At 50.3% G+C, this 18676-nt stretch overlaps 9 protein-coding genes across 9 annotated transcripts; 7 read left to right on the plus strand and 2 right to left on the minus strand.

Moving 5' to 3' along the window:
* Nucleotides 1-74: 74 nt before the first annotated feature.
* On the plus strand, nucleotides 75-4425 carry M437DRAFT_49860 (pleiotropic drug resistance protein, ABC superfamily; the record flags this gene model as incomplete). Its single annotated transcript, XM_041021909.1, has 3 exons — nucleotides 75-726; nucleotides 776-3995; nucleotides 4050-4425. The coding sequence occupies 3 exons, from the start codon at nucleotides 75-77 to the stop codon at nucleotides 4423-4425; spliced, it is 4248 nt and encodes a 1415-aa protein (XP_040879108.1).
* A 919-nt stretch (nucleotides 4426-5344) lies between these two features.
* M437DRAFT_50382 (uncharacterized protein) lies at nucleotides 5345-6037 on the plus strand (the record flags this gene model as incomplete). The annotated part of the gene is made up of 1 exon (XM_041021996.1): nucleotides 5345-6037. One exon carries the CDS (start codon nucleotides 5345-5347, stop codon nucleotides 6035-6037), a length of 693 nt encoding a protein of 230 aa, XP_040879109.1.
* A 549-nt stretch (nucleotides 6038-6586) lies between these two features.
* On the plus strand, nucleotides 6587-7015 carry M437DRAFT_84998 (uncharacterized protein; the record flags this gene model as incomplete). Its single annotated transcript, XM_041028204.1, has 1 exon — nucleotides 6587-7015. The coding sequence occupies one exon, from the start codon at nucleotides 6587-6589 to the stop codon at nucleotides 7013-7015; it is 429 nt and encodes a 142-aa protein (XP_040879110.1).
* A 123-nt stretch (nucleotides 7016-7138) lies between these two features.
* M437DRAFT_84999 (uncharacterized protein) lies at nucleotides 7139-7879 on the plus strand (the record flags this gene model as incomplete). The annotated part of the gene is made up of 1 exon (XM_041028205.1): nucleotides 7139-7879. The coding sequence occupies one exon, from the start codon at nucleotides 7139-7141 to the stop codon at nucleotides 7877-7879; it is 741 nt and encodes a 246-aa protein (XP_040879111.1).
* A 560-nt stretch (nucleotides 7880-8439) lies between these two features.
* On the plus strand, nucleotides 8440-9802 carry M437DRAFT_66535 (uncharacterized protein; the record flags this gene model as incomplete). Its single annotated transcript, XM_041024770.1, has 2 exons — nucleotides 8440-9464; nucleotides 9541-9802. The coding sequence occupies 2 exons, from the start codon at nucleotides 8440-8442 to the stop codon at nucleotides 9800-9802; spliced, it is 1287 nt and encodes a 428-aa protein (XP_040879112.1).
* Nucleotides 9803-10786: 984 nt separating this feature from the next.
* On the minus strand, nucleotides 10787-11791 carry M437DRAFT_85001 (uncharacterized protein; the record flags this gene model as incomplete). The annotated part of the gene is made up of 1 exon (XM_041028206.1): nucleotides 10787-11791. One exon carries the CDS (start codon nucleotides 11789-11791, stop codon nucleotides 10787-10789), a length of 1005 nt encoding a protein of 334 aa, XP_040879113.1.
* A 539-nt stretch (nucleotides 11792-12330) lies between these two features.
* Nucleotides 12331-13440, minus strand: M437DRAFT_66537 (uncharacterized protein; the record flags this gene model as incomplete). The annotated part of the gene is made up of 1 exon (XM_041024771.1): nucleotides 12331-13440. The coding sequence occupies one exon, from the start codon at nucleotides 13438-13440 to the stop codon at nucleotides 12331-12333; it is 1110 nt and encodes a 369-aa protein (XP_040879114.1).
* Nucleotides 13441-14176: 736 nt separating this feature from the next.
* Nucleotides 14177-15847, plus strand: M437DRAFT_12079 (uncharacterized protein; the record flags this gene model as incomplete). The annotated part of the gene is made up of 1 exon (XM_041018646.1): nucleotides 14177-15847. A coding segment is annotated over one exon (1671 nt), but the record flags the coding sequence as incomplete, so codon positions are not given.
* Nucleotides 15848-16244: 397 nt separating this feature from the next.
* Nucleotides 16245-18230, plus strand: M437DRAFT_75778 (arginyl-tRNA synthetase; the record flags this gene model as incomplete). The annotated part of the gene is made up of 2 exons (XM_041026483.1): nucleotides 16245-16520; nucleotides 16572-18230. 2 exons carry the CDS (start codon nucleotides 16245-16247, stop codon nucleotides 18228-18230), a joined length of 1935 nt encoding a protein of 644 aa, XP_040879116.1.
* Nucleotides 18231-18676: the final 446 nt, after the last annotated feature.

The raw sequence follows: 18676 nt of genomic DNA on the forward strand, positions 1-18676 counted from the left end.
TCTTCTTCACAATGGCTACCAACAGCCAGATGGCCTGGACGCCGTCACTCAATCAAGGCTTTGGCGATGACCTCATGCGTCGCATCTCCCGCACAGTCTCTGGTCGTTCTGGCTTCTCCGACTATGAGGAGCCAAAGGATGACGAACACATCAGCAAAGCCGAGGACTGGTCATTGATGCCCGAAGTTAAGAGATATGCTGAGAATGATCCTGCCACCGGACGTAAGCTCGGAGTCACCTGGAACAACCTTACGGTCAAGGGTGTTCGTGCTGACGCTGCTTACAACGAGAACTTTCTCAGTCAGTTCAATGTACCGCAACACATCAAGGAAGGGCGCCACCCTGCACCTCTCAGGACCATTATCGACAACAGTTCTGGCTGTGTGAAGCCTGGAGAGATGCTGCTTGTGCTTGGCCGTCCTGGCGCAGGTTGTACGACACTTCTTAAGATGCTCTCCAACAGGAGAGCAGGCTATGCAGAGATTGAGGGCGATATCAGATTTGGTACCATGGATCCTAAAGAAGCCCAACAATACAAAGGTCAAATTGCCATGAATACCGAAGATGAGCTCTTCTTCCCTACCCTTACAGTCGGCCGCACTATGGACTTCGCCACTCGCCTAAAGGTGCCCAACAACTTGCCACAAGGCACCGAAAGCAGAGAGCAATTCCGCACCGAGTACAAGGACTTCCTCCTGAGGTCCATGGGAATCGATCACACAGCCGGTATGCTTCGAGATGACCATGGTTATTGCATTAACTAACACAAAAACAGACACGAAGGTGGGCAATGAGTACGTCCGTGGCGTCAGTGGTGGTGAGCGTAAGAGAGTTTCGATCATCGAAACTCTTGCGACCATGGCAAGCGTGTACTGCTGGGACAACTCTACCCGCGGTCTTGATGCCTCGACCGCTTTGGAGTACACTCGCGCTCTGCGTGCCATGACTGATAAGCTAGGCTTGGCCACTATCGTAACGCTGTACCAAGCCGGAAATGGTATCTATGATCTCTTCGACAAGGTGCTGGTTCTTGATGAGGGCAAACAAATCTATTATGGTCCTCGCGCCCAAGCTCGCCCCTTTATGGAGAAACTCGGCTTCATTTGCGACGACGCTGCAAACGTTGCCGATTTTCTGACTGGTGTCACTGTCCCTACGGAGCGAAAAATTAAGGATGGCTTCGAAGCTCAATTCCCCAGGAATGCATCAGCAATTCGCGAGCGCTACGAAGCGTCATCGATTAAGGCCAAGATGGACAAGGAGCTCGACTTCCCAGAAAGTACACGCGCGAAGGAGTGGACTGCCGATTTCCAGAAAGCAACTCACGAAGACAAGGCCAAGGGCATACCTAGCCACAGTCCCAACACCGTTGGCTTCCAATCGCAAGTCAAGGCTTGTATCATCAGACAGTACGAAATCCTGTGGGGTGACAAGGCAACCTTCTTCATCAAGCAAGGCTCTACTCTGGTACAAGCTCTTATCTCCGGTTCGCTCTTCTACAACGCCCCTAACAATTCTTCTGGTCTCTTCATTAAGGGAGGTGCCCTCTTCTTATCTCTCCTCTTCAACGCTCTCTTGGCCATGTCCGAAGTCACCGACTCCTTTTCGGGCCGTCCTATCTTGGCTAAGCATAAATCTTTCGCCTTCTACAATCCAGCTGCCTTCTGTATCGCTCAGATTGTTTGCGATTTGCCAGTTCTTGTCTTCCAGATCAGTATCTTCTCGGTCGTCTTGTACTTCATGGTTGGCCTGAAGGTCACTGCTGCTGCCTTCTTCACATACTGGTTTGTCATCTATCTCTCGACTTTGGTCATGACTGCGCTTTTTAGAGCCATTGGCGCTGCCTTCCCAACATTTGATGCTGCCTCCAAGGTCTCTGGTTTCATGATCAGTGCCCTCATCACGTACATTGGTTACCAGATTCCCAAGCCCGAGATGCACCCTTGGTTCGTGTGGATCTACTGGATCAACCCTATGTCCTATGGTTTCGAGTCCCTTCTTGGAAACGAGTTCAAAGGCCGTGTCATTCCTTGTGTCAACAACAACCTTGTTCCCAATGGCCCTGGTTACACCGATGCTGCTTACCAAGCCTGTGCTGGTGTTCGCGGCGCTGTCCCAGGCGCTACCGAGATCACTGGTGAACAGTACCTTCACAGTCTCTCATACAACTCTTCGCACATCTGGCGCAATGTCGGTATCCTATTCGCTTGGTGGTTCCTGTATGTTGCTATGACCATCTTTTTCACCCTTCGTTGGAGCGAGAATGGCAATTCAAATGGTTACCTTTTGGTCCCACGCGAGAAGGCTCACCTAGCCAAAGGTCTAATGAACAAGACCAACACTGATGAGGAGAACCCTGCCGAGAAGTCTCAAACATCGATCTCAAGCGCTGACACCCAAGTTCCTGCTGGCAAGGACGAAAAGCCCAAGTCCGAGTCTGAGAACAACGACCAGCTTGTTCGCAACACCAGTATCTTCACCTGGAGAAACCTGACCTACACTGTCAAGACACCATCAGGCGACAGAGTTCTTCTTGACAACATCCATGGTTACGTGAAGCCCGGCATGCTCGGCGCTCTCATGGGTAGTTCCGGTGCCGGTAAGACCACCCTTCTCGATGTTCTTGCCCAGCGCAAGACAGATGGTACAATCAAGGGTGAGGTCCTCGTCGATGGTCGTCCTCTCTCGGTCTCGTTTCAACGTTCTGCTGGTTACTGCGAGCAACTCGATGTCCACGAGCCTTTGACTACCGTCAGAGAGGCACTCGAGTTTTCAGCTCTCCTTCGCCAGAGCCGTGATACACCTGACTCCGAGAAGATTGCTTACGTTGATACCATCATTGATCTTCTAGAGCTTCACGATCTTGATCACACCCTTATCGGCAAGCCTGGTGCTGGCCTTTCGATCGAACAACGAAAGCGCGTCACAATAGGAGTCGAATTGGTCTCTAAACCATCGATCTTGATTTTCCTTGACGAACCCACGAGTGGTCTAGACGGACAGGCTGCCTTCAATACTGTTCGATTTTTGAGAAAGTTGGCCGATGTGGGTCAAGCTGTACTTGTTACTATCCACCAGCCGTCCGCCCAGCTGTTCGCAGAGTTCGATACACTGCTTCTTCTCACCCGTGGAGGCAAGACTGTTTACTTTGGTGACATCGGAAAAGATGCGCAGACCATCAAGGAGTACTTTGGCCGATATGACGCTGCTTGCCCACCTAGCAGTAACCCCGCTGAGCATATGATCGATGTGTGCTCTGGCTCTCTATCACAAGGCAGAGATTGGCATCAGATCTGGCTCGAGTCTCCCGAGAACAAGAAGATGCATGAAGACCTCGATGCCATGATCCAAGACGCCGCCGGTAAGCCCCCTGGTACCAAGGACGACGGCTACGAATTCGCCACCTCCCTTTGGACTCAGACCAGACTGGTCACCAACCGCATGAATGTCTCGATCTACCGCAACACCGACTACATCATGAACAAGATCATGCTCCACATTGGTACTGCATTGTTCATGGGCTTCACATTCTGGATGATCGGCAGCGGTGTCTACGATCTACAGCTCAATCTCTTCGCAATCTTCAACTACATCTTCGTTGCTCCAGGTGTCATCGCACAGCTTCAACCTCTCTTCATCGAGCGTCGCGACGTCTATGAGACTCGTGAAAAGAAGAGTAAGATGTATGACTGGAAAGCCTTCACTACAGGTCTCATCGTGTCTGAGATCCCTTACCTTGTTCTGTGTGCGACATTCTACTTTGTCTGCTTTTACTTCACCGTCGGCTTCCCTGGAAAGGCTGCTTCTGCGGGTTCGGTCTACTTCGTCATGTTGGTCTACCAATTCATCTATACTGGTATCGGTCAGTTCGTTGCAGCCTATGCTCCCAACGCCGTCTTCGCATCGCTTGTCAACCCTTTGATTATCGGTACTCTCGTCTCGTTCTGTGGTGTCCTGGTGCCTTACGCTCAGATCCAACCTTTCTGGCGTTACTGGTAAGTTTTGCTGAGCTGTCTTTATCCTTGCATAAGTTACTAACAACACTCCAGGCTATACTACCTCAACCCCTTTAACTACCTCATGGGCTCCCTCCTTGTATTCACTACCTTCGACGAGGTTGTTCACTGCAAGCAATCCGAGTTTGCAAGATTCAATCCTCCTTCAGGTCAGACTTGTGGATCATACCTCGCCAATTACCTGCAAGGCATGGGTCATGCTTCAAACCTTATCAATCCTGATGCTACTTCTGACTGTCACGTCTGCCAATACACTCGTGGTAGCGACTACCTTGCCACCCTCAACCTGAAAGAATACTACTATGGCTGGAGAGATGCAGCCATCTGTGTCATCTTCGCTCTGTCTGGTTACGCTCTTGTGTTCGGACTCATGAAGCTCAGGACCAAGGCATCCAAGAAGGCTGAGTAAACGCTTCTTGTACATCTTCATCCTCTTTTGATTCATACATGTCAGCGTGGCGTTCAATATAGAAATGCATCTTGTAATATCAAAATAGACTCTCGTATCTTTATCAAACTCTTCTCATATCTGCCCTCTCCCTGTCATTCTCTTCTCTCTTCAATGGAGAAATCATCTCCGGTGTTACTATCAAAAGGCACAGACGTGTTCTGCAGTCTGGTGGGTCCAGGAAGAGGTCCGATCGAACAGTGCTTCGCTGGCTGCAGTAGTCAAGCGTGTGGACTCTCTGCCTTTTCACAGCTAGACAACACCAAGTTTGAGTCCTGAGATCTTTAATCGCGCCAACATTTTCCGACAATCGACAACATTCGGTTCATATTCACTCGCATTCGAAATTCTCTCCCAACTCGCTTCCGTTTTGCTTCCACTCTACCACAACACTGTCAACACCAACGCGATGGCTAATCGTGAGGGACACGCTATCGCGCCTGCTGGCTCTCGACAGGCTGGCAACGGTGATCGAACTACCGCTACTTCTCTCAAAGACGCGCTCAACGCCAGCGAAGCTCCTGACGCAGCTCAAGACGGCACCACTGTCGACGAGTTGGAAGAAGCACTCTCAGCATCGCTTGAGATACTCAAGAACAGCATCAACCAAGGTACTATTGATAATATCCTGTGAAACACCAACACTGCTGACACAATTCAAGACGGCGCTGTCAACACCAGCACAATGGGAGAAAGCGACCACTTTACCGCACCCCTCGACGACCAGCCTCTCAGTCACGTCGTTTCTACTCCCTTGACCGACGCTCTGAGCCTTGACCACTCTTCTAGATCCATTCAATACAACACTTTCGATGGTACCGCAGAAGAAGACATTGACCAGAACACTTCCGGACCAGTCGAGACCCCTGAGGTCGACACCATGAAGCAGTCTACCTCTGAACCCCTCAGCAAGCTTTCAGGGGACGCTCACTCAATTGCCGTCAACCTCGAGTCTATCTACCAAACCACCGCTTCGCCCGAGACGAAGCAAATCATCGCTTGCCTCGTGCACCTTGACACCGCCATCACCCGTCAGACCCATCTCAACAACCTCCATGAAGCTCACACTGCCAAGAACTTCCGTGAGCAGCGTCACGTCAATAAGGATCGCAGACTTCGCTTGTTGGAGACTATCCAGAACGTCAACAGGAAGTTCGCAAGGTTTGATGCTGAGCGCATGGAAACTGAGAAACTGGCAAAGCAGTGTGAGATCCGTGTCAACAGTCATGATGTGCAGCTGAAGCACGTCAAGGACAGGGTTGAGATGTGTGCTGAGGGTGGTGAATGGATGGAGGCTGAGCTTGCTAAGGTTACTGAACGCTTTGAGCAAGGGAACAAGGAGCTCAAGAAGCAGAACAAGTACCTGAAGAGCAAGGTCAGGGGCTTGGAGGAGCAGGTTGAAGTTCTCAAGGAGAGAGACGGGGCTTGGGAGAGAAGAGTAACTGCCCTGGAGGAGTACGTCAAGAGCAAGAAGGAGAGTGACTGGATCGAGGTCTCCGTTGGAAAGGATCCTGTGTTTGATGCTGTCAGATTCTCTGTTGGCAACTATCGCGTCTTCTCGATCTTCCATTGAGAGGAGTAAAACCTTGTCAAGCGGCACAGTGGTGTGGATTTGTGGGAAGTTCTGAAAGAAACCACCTCAATGACAATTGCAAGCAGAAAATCCCTACATCCATTGTTTCTTTGTGATAGCTCAGAAAGCAAGTCACAATTTCAAATCTGTCCGTTTGCTGCTTTCTTAATGCAGGTGTGGCATGTGCTACGAGATTGTTGTCTAAGATGCTAGCAAACAATGATCCCGGCGTGCTCAAGTATATCTTCTGACTTCATGCTCTGGAGTCTCCACATGACAATCACGCACGTTCTTGCTTTTTCCTATATACCAACATGGAAATGGAGTCACGATGCACGCGAATGGTCTTCCGCGTGCCAGATCCATACTTGAATACGTGTATTATGCGCTGGAGTGCCAAAGCAGTCAGAGTCATCAATGATTCTGTATGATTGTATATATACAGCATCTCTGTCTCGGAGTGATTTTCCCACAGCATTATCCAAAGCTTACAAAGCGCATCTATCTTCAGAGCTATTTCAACAAGACAAGACAACAAAGGCTTCAACAATGGTCAAAGATCCTTCCCGCTTCGCTCTGGAGATCTTGACTCTCATCGCCATGCTTACCAATGTTGAAGACCTCCCAAGTTTCCGTCTGGTCTGTAGGGCTTTTCATGATGTTGCAACCAGATGGTTTGGAGAAGCATTCTTTACTGAGCGCGCACACGTCCTCTCGCACATCAGCATGGCTGAACTACTGCTGATGTCCAGCAACTCGAAAGTCGGTCCGTATATACGACAGTTAGGCTTCAACAGCATTCTGCTTCCTCTGCCCTCGTTCATCCGCGCTCATGAAACAGGCTTGAATGGACGAGCCTTAGTCTCCAGAGCAGCCGCTCGTCATGAGCAGTTTGTGTGCCTTGAGAGCGGTATCTTCGAGCAACAGCTTATGCTTGTGTTGCACAATTTCAAGATCTGGGGCAGCCATCCTATTTAGGTGCATGTCTATTGCAATCAAGGCCCATACCATGGTTGGGGCTGGCAGAGTCTGCTCCCTCAGCACGACTCTACACCTCTCAACGTCTTTCGAGCATCACCTCCCTCGATTGAGCGTGGAGCAATGCACGAGATTACTGCTGCTTTCACCCATGCTGTTCTACTTACCAACTACCCCATGGCTGGTATGGTACTCGACTTCAATCACAAATGTGCTGGTCCAACAAGTATCTTTCACTATCTCAACGAGCTCCCAGAAGATGCCTACAGCTCAGCAAGAATCTCCGGAGGTGATCTACTCTGCCGACGTTTTGCTGCTGGTTTCAATGGGCACAACAGCGGTCAACACGACCTACTCCACTATATGCCTGACACAAAGCGCCTTGAGGTCCGCTCTGGTGTCACATCCGGTATAATCAACGACTTTCAAGCCTTCACAAGCTGGCTACCTCGAAATTCCATCAGCACACTGGTTCTCAGAGACATCACCACTTACTGGGAGGGCAAACTCGACACCTTTCTTACCCACAACCCCCAACTCGAACATCTCGAACTCCACTCTTGCCAATTTTGGGGTCTTGAGTGGAGCGAGATCTTTGCGCAGCTTATCTCAGACGCCGATAACGACGAGCCTCTTCCTCAACTCGAGTATTGCTGTTTTACAGATCTGCGTCTCCAGGAGCCGGAGATCTATACACGTATTACGGAGCTTGTTAGTGCTTGCAATGAGAGACATGAGTATCGTGGTCACGAGCAGATCAAGCAAGGACTGGTTTTGTTGAGTGCAAGGTTTCAGACTCTGGAGGAAACGGACTTCTTGAGTGATAGTGATGACACTGATGTTACTGAGGAGAACTTGAACTGATGAGCCACAGTGTGGGTCTTGGACTTATGTTGGAACGGTATATATGCGAGATGCCGGACGAGCTGTGTAATCTGGAGAGGCGAATGAGCCTGTCATTCTACGTCGATGATATATTGGGACAGTTCAATATATGAGCTGTCTTTCCCTCACTCACACGTTCCATTCCAACTTCTTACTTGTTGTCTTTGCCTTTCTTTCTTTCATTGGACCACTTGCTAAGATACCTTTGGGGAATCGCACAGAACTGATAACAAGGAGACCCCCTGGTGGTCCTCGCTGCGAGACACATCCCCAAAGTCTATATCTCAGCGTATCAATTGAGATACTGCTAACCAACCCGAGCTCGGAATGCATGCTATAGTCCAAGGAGTTGTCCGGTGGTCTAGCGGTGACGTATACATGTCGGTGTGCCGGTCCCTCTGGATGGCCAGGTCTTGGCGTTGACCAATTTTCCGTGTGGTTGTTATGATCAGTTCGAGGAAGCGTTCTCTCTATCTGCTTCTCGATGACTACCTCATCAATCACTTAAGTTTTTATCTCAAAGCTGACCCTTTACCAGCATGGATGCTCTTCCTACTGAGATGGTAGCCCATATCGGCTTCTTCGCCGGCGCTGAGGGTCTACCTGCACTGCGCTCTACTGGTCGCCTTGCGAGCAATGCCACTGTCCTTCACTTCGCCAAGACCTGTTACCAGGCCATGCGCATCTCTTTCACTCTCAAATCCCTTGAAAAGCTGTGTCTCGCCCTCCTTCATCCTCGATTCGGCCCTTGCATCGAAGACATCACCTTCATCATCAGCGGTACTGAGCAACTTACACCTGCACTATTCGCCAAGTCGTGGTTTATCCTCAGCACACTGGCAGCACGCAGACAGCGCGTCAACATTAAGGTCTGTGTCTCTGCAATTGGTGTCGCAGACACTGCTTTCATCGAGGCCAACATCTATCGCATTCTGCTGCAACTCGTGCGTGGCAGCGCCTTGAAGGCCTGTGTGGGAGTTCCCATCATCCTTGACCTCCCTTCTCCTCCCAGGGACCCTCGAGATGCCCCTGCCAGAAGTATGTTGTTCACCAGCTTGGCCGTCCTCGCTGTTAAGGAGAACCTACACATCACATTTGCAGACCACCACGAGTCTGCTGCTGTTCTCTACGACACAGCTCGGGAGACCCTCACGCTGACCAATCTTGCCGTCAAGCACCTCAGCGAGCTCAAGCACCTATTCTCTGGACTTCACATCCGCAAACTCGTCGTCAGAAACTCTGAGCTGGACACCACCACTCTTAACAGGCTGTGCTCTGTGCACCAAACCACTCTCAACACCGTTTGCATCAGTAACGTCAGTCTTTGGGACTGCTGGTCGATGGGCGACATCGTGCCTACTTCGTGGAAGCATGTATTGGACAGGCTTACAGGCCTTCCTGCTCTGTTTTCTTGCAATTTGTCGGAGCTTCGCATGGAGAGCTTGGTTCCGATCTGGGACGACACTCGTGTTCAGAAGGACCCAGTTCAGATCTCAGACTTCTTCGCTAGTGGAATCGTCACTGTCAACCACAGGCTGGACCTCTTGATTACTGCCACACAGTGGTGAACTAAGGTAGGTTGACATGAACTCCGTATGAGAACCACTTCTCAAAACAAAAAGTTGACTGAATGTGTGCAGCATCGACATTTCAACGCGAGCTATCCACTCGAGAGCTTTCCAAGAGACTCTCGATCCTGCCACACTTGCGGCTAGTATACAACAACTCAACAGCATCCGCGTTCTCAAGCTTGCCACCATTTCGATTTACTCGGACACACCTGGGATTCAACCTCAAGTCGCCTATCCTGCTAGTGCTCAGAGCAGACCAACTGTTCGTTCTTTCTGGGCCCAAAAAATCATCTTCCAAGTTTTCTTGCTCATTGTTCGTTCCATCAGTTGAAAATTCGCTCGGCGACCGGTCGAGTCGTATACAACTTGCGAGAAACAAAAGATCTGGTCAGCTCCTTTTCGCTACGAGGCCCGAATTATTGGAAGCCTGTTGTCTGCCCTCTATGCTTTCATCTTCCGCTCAATGCAAAGTAATCCTTGTTTCCTTCTTTCGTTCCTTCGGTGCTCTTCTTTGCGGGCATTGTGTCAACTTCGATTGGCCCTTCGTCTGCTTTGTCTACACTCTTTTCTCTTATTCCACTGGAAGCAATGGGTCAATTGCATCTTGGGTTTTCGTTATTTGCGCATCAGTCGGTCCTTGGAGGACATGTTGATTTAGGTCGATCCTCGTTTCTTTTGTTTCTGTTTTTCTTTTTCTTGGATAACTAGCAACAAAATCAAACTGTCTCTTGAACTTGAAGGTCGAGCTTCTTTCTTCAGGGTATAACTGCTATGAGACTGGGTTTCGATAGTTCAATCGTCTCCGCTGTATAAGACAGCTTATATAACATGTTCATTTCACCGTGAGACCGCTGTTAGGCTCTACAGCTTGACGTGAAAGACCCTCGTACTTATCGGACTCGCTGTCACTACTTCCGCGGAATGCACGCTGGTGTACCTGATTGATCATCAAGAAGTCGGGCTAAACGACACAATCCTCGGTGGGATGTGCGCTGTGCATTGAAACAGCCCGTTGACTCATAAGAAGTCTCTATGACTCCTTCAGACATCGAGAGTTGAATTGAGCAAATCCACGGTCCAGCTTGCAGACACGTCCCACCGCTACCTTCCGGGCCCCGGCCGGTCATTCGTCCTCGCTTGCACATGAGTTCCGAAAAGAAAGCGGCGAGGGGAGTTGCTTGTTTGCAGAAACAAAGCCACTGTATAACCAGCACAAAGAAACATGATTTCACAAATTCAGTATCAGCAACGGGCTATGAACCTAGAGCCAATACTCCTTATTCGCAATGCGCCAAACTCCTAACTCCAAACAGCCTTACGCCCAAACAGAACCCTCCTTAGGGGCCTTCCAACCCTTCTCTTTCACCTTCGGCCACCTAATATCAATTGGTCTCAACCCAGCCGCCATCGGGACTTCCTCCAACAAATTCCGATCCATTGGAGAACCATTAACATCATCCTCATCAACCTTCGCGATCAAAACTCCCTGCTTTAGACTATCCTCATGAATCTGAACATGGTCAAAGCGAGCACGTCTCCTCTCATGAAGTTGTTTTCTGACAAACTTTTTCTCCATCTCAGTGGTCGCGCCTTGGAGAGTTGCTGTGCGTTTCATGTATCGAAAAGTGCCAAAGAGGTATTTCAAAGCTTCTGGGACTTCTCTTTTCTCCTCGACTAGAGATCGTGAGAAGAAGACTGCAAATCTAAAGTTTTTGACTTGAGGGAAGTCAATCACTAGAGGAATTAGCAAACCATCTAACCACAACTTCCTGCTGCTGAAGGTGAAGTCGCCATTCACGAACAGTGTGACAAGAAGGTCACTTTTCGTGAAGCGACGTTCAAGTTTGGGTTCAACGTCGCGAGAAGCCAGAACGTCCACAAATTTGCAAGTCGCCGTCCAGCAAATTCCAGCATAGGGGTCCTGATAGAATGCGTCGCGACAGAGGAGTTCTTGTTCGCGGTCGAGGCGACTCTGAGCATATCTCCATTTCTCTTGCTCCTCACGATGTTGATACCTGGCGCGAGTCTTTTGCTGATTTTCGTAGGCTTCTCTTTCTTTTCTTGGAAGCGTGATAGTTTTCAGAGCGTTGTTTAAGCTTAGACTGTCATGACAGCTGCCTGGCTGCGAAGATGTTGAATCTTGCAGTATGTCATGTGAGTTGTTTGCTGCTGGACGACAAATTTGCACTGGATCATGAGCATCGCGATTGTTGAAACACGATGAGTTCTGTTGCTGCTGAATTGGTAAGAAAGAAGATGTAGACTTGACCAAGGGACAAGCCCAGGAGACACGCTTTGGAGATTTTGAGGTGGTAGCCATGAGGTCGACTTGATACGGATGCAAAAGCTGGAAATGTTGCCGATAGGTCTTGAGTCTCAGAGTTTGTTCTTATGTGAGGGAAACCGCAAGATGAAGTCCATTCAGGCGTGCGCGAATATAAGAAAGGGGATTAGCTGCCGCTGACTCAACACAGCTGTATGACTCCCATCGCGACACGCTAACGACAACATATCTTGCGCTTTACCATAGGAGAACATATGACCAGTGAATGACCTCTATCTGGGAGAGGCGCTATTCTCGAATGAAAATGCACGACATTCTTCGAGGCGTCGTGCATATGTGCAGAAACATATCGCTATACCAGCGACGCTACCAATGCCAAGACCTACTACTATGAGATGTTGTGATAGCCTGAATTTGACTTACAGATTTTAGCATGTTAGTGACGGTTCTTGCTAGATACCCGAGATATCTTGACCACCTTTTCGAGATGGTCTACGAGATGTCGTCTTAAAAAGAAAGTTGAGCGATTTAAGCAACTTCGCAATCGAGCTCGCACGACTGCGTTCTGGGCGTAGCTATGGTCCACCTTCCGGTTTCGAGCCGTCAAGCCTCTTCTGTCTTGCGATCTGCCGAAGCAAGGTGACTCGGTCGCTTATTGATTTTTCTTTCTCTGCGAGACGTTCGACTCGTTCGCCAGCGATCGCAGCTTTTTTCTCTGCGAACAGCCTCTTCTGCTCAGCACGCTCAATCCTCGCCTGTGCACGCTGAGCTTCCTCTTTGACGCGCAGTCTCTCGCGCTCGGACTTCTGTGCTGCGACTCTTTGTTTGTTTATCACGGCTTGCTCTTCTGCCAGACGTCTTCTTTGCTGAGCACGGTCGTCTCTGGCCTTTGCACGCTGAGCTTTCTCTTCAGTACGCAGTCTTTCCCGCTCGGCTTTCCTTGCTGCGGCTTGATCACTCTTCATCGCAGCTCTTTCTTGTGCGAGACGCCTTTTCTGCTCGTCACGCTCAGCTCTCGCCAGTGCACGCAGCCTCTCGCGCTCAGCTTTCTTTTCAGCTCTCTCTTCAGCTGTGGCTTCCTTCAGTCGTTGACGATACTGACGCTGATACTGACGTTGGTGACTTCTGGTAGCCTCCTTGTGCTTTTCGTAGTACTTTTCGGTGGCAATTTTTTGCCGTTCAGGGTTGCGAGAACGGTATTGCCGATAGTACTCCTGCATTGCCTCTTTGTTCTCCTGATACTTTGCTCGATTCCTTTCGTTGATTGCATCTGCATTATCGGCACGATATTGGTTTTGCTGAGCCCGAAGTCTTTCTCTGTGTTGTTGGTAGAACCTTTGGCGGACTGCTTTGCGGGCCTCTGGCTTATCGGCATAGTATGATTTGAGTCGATCCTTGTTGTTTTGATAGTACTCTCTCATATATTCTTCACGGGCTCCTGGGTGCCTGGCGCGATACAGTTTCTGGCGAAGCGACACGGCTTCTTTATTCTTTTCACGATTTGTTTTAGCATTCTCTGTTTCCTCAGAGATAGGCAGGCTCTGCGGCGTATTCGAGAGCCTCTCTTCTGCCAGACAAGAGCGAGTAGATGAGAAGTGCCGGAAGGACACATAATCAGGGAAAGCAGATACAAGTTTCAGCGGACGATAGACGACCAAGCGAAGGCCACAAGGTGTGGCTGACATGGTTCGTTCTGTGGAGGAGACCACATTTGACTTCAGTCGAAATTATCGGGGATAAGTAAAGAACATCTCAGTTTGATAGATTGTGTATAGCAATGATGATGTTAGGAGTCTGGCCGAATTGACAGATTGATACTCGGCAGACCAATGCCAAGCCGGCAGTCGTGAAAGCGAGGCCAAACGCTCCCTCCCGATCGCACGCACCGAGAGCACCGAGTGCCTTCCTCTTCTCGTGTCAAATCGCACCGAGATCTTTCTTGCCCCTGTTCCAATGATGTAAGGGCAGTGAAATTTTAGGCCAACGCTCTTTTCGCAGCCAAACTTGGTTTGAATGTGGGTATGGTAGTATTTTTCTTGTCTCTTGCCGCGTCCTTGGCAGGCGGCCTGCAATCCTTCCTTCGTGCCAATCCGTGGCGGCATCCATCGTCCTCCTAACGTCTTTCTCTGTCCATATACCCCTGCCTGCTACTCGGGGATATTTTTTCTCGCAGTCCCTGGGACCCTTGAAGCCTATTCTTCGCAACATCGCGGTGACGACAGGCCTACATGAGTGTGTAGCAGCTCGATCCTTACTGGTCAGCGGCATCTCCGGATCGTCCGCGTCATGTTGTCGGCTCCTCGAATTAGCGGTCGTTTCACCCAGCTGCTGCTGTTGGCTGCCATACTCTCCATCCTTACTATAGTCTTGTACGCCAATGCCGACGCCATTCATGTCCCGGAGGGTATCTCACTGAAGCCTCCGACAAAAGGTCGACCGCACCACCCCATCGACGACTTGATTGAAGAGGCGGATCGCCAACAAGATGCGCTGTTGCAGAAGGAGTCGCATACCCTAGCCAATGCTGTGCGCGCATACGAAGAACGCAGAGGACGACGGCCTCCGCCAGGTTTTGACGTCTGGTTTCATTTCGCCCAGGAAAACAATGCCTTGGTCATTGAAGATTTCTTCGATCGCATATACCACGATTTGAATCCTTTCTGGGCTGTGCCTGCTCTTACGATACGCCAACAAGCTGGCGACATTTTCCACCGTATCAGTATTCGCAATGGCAATACATCGCAGCTCAGCGATCAACCGCGCGTGTGGCTAGATCTATGGGAGAACTTGATTGGTACAATCGCTCAACATCTGCCCGATCTAGACATTCCCATCAATGTCATGGACGAATCGCGCGTCGTGGTACCTTGGGAGACGATTGATGAATACATGACTGTAGAAGAGAAGTCCCGGCGCATTGTCCCTGCTTCCGAGGTCGTCCACAAGTTTGGCAAGACGTCGGTCGCGCAAGATGAGGAAGTGCCTGGATTCGACCCTCAATGGGAAGGCGGACCATACTGGGATCGCGCTGTCATTGGCTGTCATCCTGATTCTCCTGCTCGCTCATACAAGGCAGAGGTGGATTACACTGTTTTCCCGCCTCTGAACAACTCGTACCCAGAGAAGAGTCACCACGGCTATGTCGCCAATTGGACATATGTCAAACAGCCCTGCGAACATCCTCAACTGCAGGGTCTCCACGGCACATTTGTCGAGCCCATTTCCATATCCAATTCGAGAAAGCTCATGCCTCTTTTCGGAGGCTCAAAACTACCCATGAACAATGAGATTCTTCTACCACCAGCCATGTACTGGACAGACGATCCGTTCTACTCTGGAGGAGAGGAACATGGCACTGAGTGGAGCAAGAAGAAGAACAAGATAATCTGGCGTGGTGCAGCTTCTGGTGGTCGCAACAAGGATACAACGTGGGCTCGTTTCCAGCGTCATCGCTTCGTATCAATGGTGAACGCTACCAGCATTGCTTATGCTGAAGAAACAGGCAAACAGCCGAACTTCGAACTGCCCGAGTCCGGGTCGTATGACCTACCATCTGGATCGCTAGCCAAGTGGGTAGGTGAGTGGGGAGATGCGGCATTTGTACACTTGCTCTGCTTTCCTGACACAAGACCACCGTTTTGTGACTACGATGATGCCTACTACCAGGTCAAGGCATCGATGCCGATGGGAGAACAATACAACTACAAGTATCTGCCAGACATTGATGGAAACTCGTTTTCTGGACGATACCGTGGATTCCTCGGATCAACATCTCTACCTATCAAGGCAACGATATACGACGAATGGCATGATTCACGAATGATGGCATGGAAGCACTTTGTGCCCATGGATAACACGTTTGTGGATATTTACGGCATCATGCATTACTTTTTGGGTGGCCGTGATGCAGCAGCCAAGAAGATTGCACTCGAAGGCAAGCAGTGGACTGAGACTGTGCTTCGACGAGAGGACATGCAGATATATGTTTTCAGGTTGCTGTTAGAGTATGCAAGGTTATGCGACGATAACAGGGAGAAGCTTGGGTGGGTCAGCGAGACGGAGAAACTGTTGCTGGCCGATGCAAACGCAGCTGGGCAGAGCGGTTAGTATATTTTGAATGAGTAATGACAATCTAATATGAGCATGAGATACACATGGAAGTTGCAACCCTGGAAATTGTTCGGTCGTGCCTGCCTCTGATCGAATCTGGCATGACTCATGACGCCAAGCAATCGGGCGGGGGACGGAAAGAGCTGGCGGAGTTGGGCTGGTCTTTGACTGTTTCCGAACCAAAAAAGTGTTTTCGACTCATCTTCAGTCATTTTTGAGCTCAAGGTGTATGCGCGCATTCCAAGTCAGAACCGCTGCATCTTTCCTTGGTCACTCTCCTTCACACAGTACTTCGTTTAACCGATCCGGACTCTTCCAGCTCTGGTCACACACGCGACCCTTCTCAAACTTCAAAGTCCCAAAGCACAAAGGCGTCACCATGGAGCATCTCACTGCTTCACTCCAGACTCTGGGCCTCAATGAGGTCCCTCAGCTCGCCAACCTGGCCACCTTCCCTACATACAACCAGGTCGACATCTACCGTGCACACATCGCCGAACTCCTTGCGCCCATCACTGGCGTTGCTGCTGAGACCGTCTACCCTCTGCTGCAATGGACTCAGGTTCTGGAATACGGCGATGTCATGTTGCCCGTTCCCGCTTTGCGCATCAAGGGCAAGAAGCCCGATGCTCTCGCCGTCGAAATCAAGGAACAGGTACCGTTGGGCCGAGCAACTCTCTCATTACCACACTGACTCTGTCTGTAGTTCCCCGAGTCACCCCTCGTCCTTCCTCCCGTCGCCGAAAAGACCTTTGTCCGTTTCTTCTTCAAGCCCGGCCCTCTCGCCAAGCTCGTCCTTCCCTCAATCCTCAAGAACAGCACCAAGTACGGTTTCAACCCCAACCTCGGTCTCAAGGACCCCAAAAATCCCAGCTCCGACAAGAAGAAGATGATTGTCGAGTTCTCATCGCCCAACATTGCCAAGCCATTCCACGCCGGTCACTTGCGTTCAACCATCATTGGAGGTTTCTTGAGCAACCTGTACGAGGCTGCTGGTTGGGACGTCACTCGCATGAACTACCTCGGTGACTGGGGTAAGCAGTACGGTGTTCTGGCCATTGGTTTTGAGAAGTTTGGAAGCGATGAGGCACTTGAAGCCAACCCCATCGGTCACCTCTACGAGGTCTACGTCAAGGTCAGCGCTATCGCACACGACGAGGGTGAGCAGGTCAAGGCTCTCAAGGAAAAGATCGTCGAGCTTGAGGGCAAGAACGAGTCGGTCGTCGAGCAGCAGGCCGAGATTGAGCGTATTGAGAAGGAGGGTATCGACCAACAAGCCCGTGACTACTTCAAGCGCATGGCCGATGGCGAGAAGGACGCTCTGGCTATCTGGGCCCGTTTCCGTGACCTCTCGATTGTCAAGTACAAGCAGACCTACGCTCGTCTGAACATCACCTACGACGACTACTCTGGTGAGTCGCAGGTCAAGAACGAGAGCATGGAGACTGCTGCCAAGGTTCTTGCCGAGAAGAAGATCAGTGAGGACAGTCAAGGTGCTGTCCTTGTTGACCTGACCAAGTACCAGAAGAAGCTCGGTAAAGCTCTGGTCAAGAAGAGAGATGGCACTACCCTGTACCTCACCCGTGATATCGGTGCCGCTGTTGAGCGTCACCAGAAGTACCACTTTGACAAGATGATTTACGTTGTCGCCTCGCAGCAAGACTTGCACTTGGCTCAACTCTTCAAGATCCTCGAGGTCATGGGCGACGAATACGAAGAGGTTTCCAAGAAGTGCCAGCACATCAACTTCGGTATGGTCCTGGGTATGTCTACTCGCAAGGGTACTGCCAAGTTCCTTGACGACATTCTCCGCGATGTCGGTGAGAAGATGCACGATGTCATGAGAAGCAACGAGGGCAAGTACGTCCAGGTTGAGAACCCCGAGCAAACCGCCGACACTCTCGGTATCTCAGCCGTCATGGTGCAAGACATGAGCGGCAAGCGTATCAACAACTACGAATTCGACATCAACCGCATGACATCGTTCGAGGGAGACACTGGCCCTTACCTCCAATACGCACACGCTCGTCTCTGCTCGATTGCTCGCAAGGCAGAACTCACACCCGAGCAGCTCGCATCCGCCGACTGGTCATTGCTGACCGAGAAGCACGCCGTGGACGTTATCCGCTCGCTCGCACAATGGCCCGACACTTTCGTCAACACCATCAAGACACAAGAACCTGTCACTGTCTTGACATACCTGTTCAAGATGACACACATGTTGAGCAGTTCTTACGAGCAGTTGAACGTCATGAAGGCCGAGCCTGAGGTCAAGAAGGCTCGTGCAGCACTTTACGAGTGCGCTCGCCAAGTCTTGTACAACGGTATGAGACTGCTGGGTCTCAACCCTGTCGAGCGTATGTAAGATGGGGGATTCTACAAAAGATTTTGGAGGCGCAAATGGGACATGGTTAGATGTTGATACCTGCATGGCGCATGGGATGAAAAAGAGACGATGTGCTTTCTTAGTTTATGTGAAAGAATGAACAATATCACAATTTCCGCAGACATGAAATGCAGCCAAAGAAGCGAGTGAGGTTGTGACTTTAATCAAGGTTTCTTGGTTGACAGCGCGCAGGACCCTGGAAAAGTGGGCGGTTGCCGTGGGGAAATTCGTGTTGATCGACAGAGATGCAGCCAACCACTTCCCAGCCATCGCTTTACCAGCCATCGCATGCGCAAACAAGGAGAACTCCTGTTCGCTCTTCCATCTCCTGTACGCTTTCCTCACACAAACTTTTTCTCTCAACGTCTATCTCTTCACTTTCAACTGTTCATCACACCGTTGCAATCACTTTGTCGATACTACCC

This window comes from Aureobasidium melanogenum (assembly GCF_000721775.1).
Source record: "Aureobasidium melanogenum CBS 110374 unplaced genomic scaffold scaffold_12, whole genome shotgun sequence".
Lineage (NCBI taxonomy): Eukaryota > Fungi > Ascomycota > Dothideomycetes > Dothideales > Saccotheciaceae > Aureobasidium > Aureobasidium melanogenum.